The 6,518-nt window shown below is 51.3% G+C and overlaps 1 protein-coding gene across 1 annotated transcript; it reads left to right on the plus strand.

Annotated features, from left to right (window-relative positions):
* Position 1: 1 nt before the first annotated feature.
* On the plus strand, positions 2–547 carry FOXE1 (forkhead box E1 (thyroid transcription factor 2); the record flags this gene model as incomplete). Its single annotated transcript, XM_008573029.1, has 1 exon — positions 2–547. A coding segment is annotated over one exon (546 nt), but the record flags the coding sequence as incomplete, so codon positions are not given.
* Between the last annotated feature and the right edge of the window lie 5,971 nt (positions 548–6,518).

Raw genomic sequence — 6,518 nt, forward strand, 5'->3', positions numbered from 1 at the left:
CCCGGGCGCCGTCTATGCGGGCTACCCGCCGCCGCCGCTCGCCGCGCCCCCACCGGTGTACTACCCCGCCGCGTCGCCAGGCCCTTGCCGAGTCTTCAGCCTGGTTCCTGAGCGGCCGCTCAGCCCAGAGTTGGGTCCCGCGCCATCGGGGCCCGGGGGCTCCTGTGCCTTTGCCTCGGCCGGCGCCCCTGCCACTACCACCAGCTACCAGCCCGCCGGCTGCGCAGGAGCCCGGCCCGCCAACCCCCCGGCCTACGCGGCCGCCTACGCGAGCCCCGACGGTGCGTACCCGCAGGGGGCCGGCAGCGCGCTCTTTGCCGCGGCTGGCCGCCTGGCGGGACCAGCTTCGTCCCCTGTGAGTGGCAACAGTGGCGGCGTCGAGACCGCAGTGGACTTCTACGGGCGCACATCACCTGGCCAGTTCGCAGCGCTGGGGCCCTGCTACAATCCTGGGGGACAGCTTGGAGGGGGCAGTGGAGGCGCCTACCATGCTCGCCATGCCGCTGCCTATACCGGCGGGGTGGATAGGTTCGTGTCCGCCATATGAGCCAAGCGTAGGGACGAGAACTTATAGATACCTCGACTGTCTGCACGAACTAAGTTTCCCCGAGACCTGAGGACAGGACTGGAGAGAGAACAGAATTGGGACCCAAGTGGAAGGGACCGAGTGGGCCAGAGAGTTTCCTGGCGCACCGCGGTAATACCCAGCTTTCTTTGTAAATGGGAAGAGATGGAGAGAGGCAGCCGCAACCCTAAGACTGGCACGAGGGACCTCGATGACGCAAAGCTCCAAAGGACGTGCTTTTATGACATTCTACCAGGGAGGGCCCTTGGCGATAAGGGGGTGGGGGGACAGCGTAGTGTCTACGCCAGAATCCAGGATCCGAATTGTGGGGAATCACATAACTTCACCCTTCCCTGAGCTGCGTAAAACTTGGGCCTTTTTACACGTTTCGGCCTCTTGTGCCTTTGACTGTGTGTTACTACAATAAAAGGCTCTGACAGCGCCTTTCTTCTTAAATTGAGAACAGGTTTGCATAAGAAGTAGCTCCCCCCCCCCCCCCCCCCCCTTTTTTTTTAAAATAAAAGAAATTTTTAAATAAAAAAACCCCCCCCCCCCCCCCCTTTTTTTTTAAAATAAAAGAAATTTTTAAATAAAAAAACCCCCCCCCCCCCCCCCTTTTTTTTTTTTTTTTAACGGGGGAAATTCTCCGGTTGACCTGGGCTGGTTTTCCTTGCCTCTGAGAACCCACAGACCTAGCTATGAGTCTGAACTGTGCCTCAGCTCCCCAGTGTGACCCAGTCCCATCACCCGAATCTCCCTGTCTGTTACAGAAGAGGGCTGCAGGATATTATCCCCCATATTATCTTTAAGGGCCCCGTCATCTTGGATGCTGCCTTGCATATTTGGCAGCATTGGTGGGCCACCCAGGACTTCTGAGTAGCCACCCAGAGCCTAACTGCTGTTCTAGGGACTCAGAACAGCTCATGGCAAGCCTCTGACCTGAAGTTTCAGGATTAGCTCCAGGTAGCGATTATATCATATTTTATTGAATCTTTTAAGCAGGATGTGCTGGTCATTCCACAGTTATTACTGCCTAATCATAAATCTGGTTTTCCAGTGAGGCAGATAAAGGTACATTCCTTCATTGTCTGCTGTTTCTCCTCATCAAGCAGCCCTGGACCCAATGGGAGAACTGAAGTGCAAAGAGAAGAGAAGACTCAGGGGACAGAAGCCCATTGGTGACAGCTTTCAGTAGTTGGGGTTGGCTGTTCCATCCCTGGCTCACCCTCTGCTATGCCCAGCAGCCTTCTCATGCAAAAAGGGAAGAGAAAAATTAAATTGAAGCCATCAATAAGCTATAGAAGTAAGCTTTAGAAAGAAACTGAATTTTTAATTTTGTATCTTATTTGTTTGTTTGCTTATTTGTTTTAAGCAACAGACTTGCTAAAATCAGAAAATCTAACTCTCCCACTTTCTTTTGAGAAATCTTGTAAGTTTCTGTTCTGGAGCAAAAATTTCCAGCCTTAAATATTTCAGAGGCCCCATGCGAAGCTTTCAGATAAACCTGAGTGTTCAAATGGTTTCAATAAAAATCTTTGAGCAAGTGAGTTCTGGCAAGAGAACTCAGCCTCTTTCTGCATAGCTAACTTGGTAGAAAGGGGTGGGGGGCATAAAAAAGATTGTTTGAAAACCATTGGTAATTTTTATTTTTATTTGGGGAACTGCACAATCCTGTTCACAAAGACGTGAACTTCGCTCAGTCCAGATGGGTGTTTGTCTCAGTTCTATCCAATAGAAATATAATGCAAGCCATGTGTGTAATTTTAAGTTTTAAATTCTAGTAGCCACATTAATAAAATAAAATGAAACAGGTGAGATTAATTTTAATATATTGTATTTAACCCAGTATGTCCAAAATATTATCATTTCAACATATTATCAACATAAAAATTGTTGAAATGTTTTATTTTTTTTCATACTGTCTTCAAAATTTGGAGTGCATTTTACAGCTCATCTAAATTTGGGCTAACCATATGCCAAGTGCTCAGTAGCGATGTGTAGCTAATGGCTACTGTACGGGACAGTGCAGGTCTTGATGCTGGTCCTTCCTGGCTTTGGTGGTGGTAATGACCTCTCAGAGGCTGGAAGCAACTGGAGAACTGGCCCTGCCACCCCGGAGGGTCCGGATTCCAGACCCAGCCCTGTGACCTTGGACAAGTTGAGGTGTTGGGCCTCCCTCCTCTCCCTGTGGACCCTTGCAGGTATGGAATTCAAGAGTTCTCTATATGCAGCCAGACAAGCTGGCCCTCCCAGGCGCGGAGGTCAGGATGCCTTGCCTAGTTGGCAGGAGCCGGAAATTGATTGTCTTCCGCTGGAGAGTTTTGTCCTCAGCTGCGGGGAGCCGCCGGGTTGGGGCTGGAGACCGGCGGCTTTTGTACCTACTTAAGGGGGAGGCGGGAGCCTCTCTCTCTTTCCAAATTACCAAGTCGAATGCTTTGACAGAGCCATTAATCAGCCAGTCCCTTCTCGTCTATTGTCCTCATTTGTGAAATGGAAATTTGTGATTACTACCTCAGAGGGTCCTCCCGAAGTCAAACTAGACGAGGTGAACAACGCCTTGTAAAGCGCTGGGGATAGGAGGGCGGATAAACGCCACCTGCTCGCGAAGCCACCTGGAACGTCGCGATAAAGCCTCCGGGACCGAGAAAGACGGGTGGGAAAAGGCTGGCGTCTTCGCCCCCACCCTCCTTGCCAGTTTACGCGACAGGTGAGATTATGCCAAAGCGAGGGCCGGTGCCTGGAGTGAGAGGACGCTGCGGGGACGGAACAGGCTGTGTACAACGGGAGTCCCAAGGGACAGGGAGGTCCGCGAGGGTTGGGACCAAGGCGCTGAAGACAGAGCGACAGCCCTTCTCGCCCTTCCTCTGGCTGGCGACACCCAGAGCTCTTGAGCCACCGGCCGGAACCGGCGCCGCGCAGGCGAGAGCCGCCTCGGGGACGGTGCGCGTCGGCCACGGCGGGGTCGCGGGGGGACCCTCCAGCCCGCGCGACTCCGGGACATCGAGAACATTCCACCGTCGCGTCTTGGACCGTTCCGACTCTAGAAATCTCCAAGCCCCGGAACGGGACCTCCCAGTCCCCCGACTCGGGGGGCTCAGAGACTGGAGGTGAGCTTCTTTTTATTTTCTTTCTCTTCCTGTGATGCACAAACACAGAAAAGTCGTTTGCCCCCCTCCGGGCCCCGCACCCCCAGCGTCGTGTGCAGGCGCCCCGGGCTGCGGGTAATTAGGTGCGTTCTTCCCTAATTGCCCAAGGCTCGTTAGAATTCGCCCCACAGCAGTAACATTTATTTTCTTTCAAATTAACTTTGCTTGCAATTAAGCTTAGGAAATCAGCAACAAAAGCAGACTTGGCCCGAGGTCGTTTGCTACGAAAACGGATTAGGGAACCCTCTTCCCTGATTTACGGGGAGAGATTCCGGCGGCCAGCGCTTCCTGGGGACGTGTCCCGACGGCAGAGGCGGAGGGAAGCTGTCGCAGCGGTTGGCAGCGCGGGGACCTCCTCATCTCGGTGATTCGTGGTCCCAGAAGAGTTGGGATAACCTCGCTTGGAATGACTTCTGGATGATTGGAGCCGAACTGCACACCGATGACAGGGAGCTGCTGTATGTAGTTACAGCTTACCCAGCACATTCATAAACAATCTCTTTTACTGAGAACTTTGTGAGAATTTTCTTTTATTAAAATTATTTTTTCTTATTACAAAATCAATACTGCTCATTGTTTAAAAACATACAAGTAAGAGAAAGAAAGAGAGGGAGGTAGGAAGGAAAAGCAAAAGAAAGAGAGAGAAAAGGGGGGGGGGAAGGAACCCATAGTTTGCCCAGAGAAAGCACAGTTAACTCTTCAATGAGTATCTTTTCTGGATTTTGTTTTTTTGTTTTTTCCCCTATACAGGAGGCCTGAGTCTTGACTTTGTCGGTGAATTGCTGTGAGATTTTGAACAAGCTCCTACCGGCACTAGGTAGGCCTCAGTGTCACTCTCTGTAACACTAGGAACCACGGTGCCCTTTCATCCTCACATTCTCCAACTCCTCTTACTTTGGTCATTTGAATCCAGGATGCAATTCTGCAAGGGCCAAAAGAGAGGCTTAAAGTGGGAAGCGAGCCCTCCCTGATGTTTTATACATGAGAATGAGGCTCCACGGGCCACCCTGGGATCTTGCTAGAAATGCAGAGTCTCAGGCCCCACTCCAGACCTACCAGACCAAAACCTGCCTTTCAATAAGACCTTCAGGTGATTCATATGCCCTGGGAAATGAGGCTGAACTTCAGAGAAATGAAAAAAAATGTTTTATGTTATTGAGATCAGAGACTCCAGAATAACCCCTGGGAGCCTCCTGTTTCTAGTCAAAAGCCCCAACCAGAGCTATAGCACTACCTTGTGACTCTGGCTGCAGAGAAGAGAGAGGCCTGGGCAGCAGGGGACAGGGCTTGGGTGGAGTGCTTCACCTCTTCCTTTAGGTGTACTTTTTTTGAGTCTTGGAATCCTAACCCTTAGAATGCATCTCACCTTATACTTCCAGCCATTGTGGGTGATTGTGACAATGACATTCAAAGAGAATGCATATGAAAGCATTGTGGAAGTTGGGATGCAAGTTAGAGCCTGGGCAGGACCCCAGCTCCTTACTCCCAGTTGCGGCACTTTGGGGACCTTGGGTTCTGGTCTCTGTACCGTCTGTAAGCAGCTATCATTTGCCCAAGTATGGAATAAATTCGGCCTCTGACACCTCAGCTCCACCCCTAAGTCTGGGATAGTTTGTAGTTTAGGAGAAATAATACAGCTTTCTGCTGAGGACACAATGGCCAGCAGGAGGGGGCCCCTATTTCCAAGTCAGTCTGGGCTGAGGGATCCTCTAGTAGACAGCCTAGGTCCCTGAGCACCCTAACGAATCCCCTCTGCCTCAAACACACATCTCTTTCTAGAGAACTTGGGTGTCTGTTCTCATCCTGTTCTGGAGAAGTGCTGACTCCTGCATGGGGGTTGACATGACAAGAAAAAAATGTCCCTGATGAAATGTAATTCAGACGGGAGCGTGTACCATGAAAGATGGGGCAGGAGCCCAGACTGGGAAAGCTTGATCCCAGGGTCACATAGCAACACGCTGGGAGAACCAAGACTCACCTCAGTGCTCATGCATTCTCAATAATAGGAATAAACAGGAATATCCTGAGTGTGTGTAGAGCTTCTATAGAGGCAAAAAGGGACCTGTGATCTCACAGATATGTGTCCAAACCAGTCTAGAACCTATGCCTAACCCAAAGGAGACTGCGTTTAATTTCTATCTTAATAAACAGCAATGTGGAAGTAGAAGTAATGGGGGGGAGGGGTGAAGCACAGCTTGGGAGACTTTCCTGTTAGGAACTCCATCCTGTGGCTGGGCAGAGGAACAGCTTAGTACTACCTAGAGGGATAGTGGTGTAGCTAGTGCTTCTCGGGCCAAACTGAGCAGTGAACAAAATTTGAAATGAGGTGGACAATCAAGGTAGGGGGAGATAGGAGGTCCTTAATGAGTTTGGTGCCTGGTCTCTCCCTACCCCTGCCCTATCTCTGGCGTCTCCTCTCCCTGGCTCTCTTCTGAGAGCCAAGGCTGAGATTTTCAGCTTGGCCCCAAAGTAGTAGTCAAGGAAGCCTGGAAATCAGCTTCAGCCTCTCCCAGGGTGAGGAAGGGATTGGGAAGCCAGAATTAGGGTGGATCTCAGCTCTGGTGTAGAGCACTGGCTTATCTTGCTATCTGAGAACCTGGGGCAGCTTCTTACGGGTGTCGGCAGAGCAGAGCTCCAGCTACGGTGTTTTAGATATGGAGGCACTCAGCAACTAAGAGGTAAAGTGAGAACCACAGCCTCACAGAGCTTAATGCCCACCTGTGCCCTCAGCCCTAGCACCCAGCTAGGGCCTCCCACGGGTGTGCCTGCTGCCTGCCTCCACTCCGACCCACTGCCAGCCTCACCTT

This window comes from Galeopterus variegatus, unplaced genomic scaffold (assembly GCF_000696425.1).
Source record: "Galeopterus variegatus unplaced genomic scaffold, G_variegatus-3.0.2 Scaffold866, whole genome shotgun sequence".
Lineage (NCBI taxonomy): Eukaryota > Metazoa > Chordata > Mammalia > Dermoptera > Cynocephalidae > Galeopterus > Galeopterus variegatus.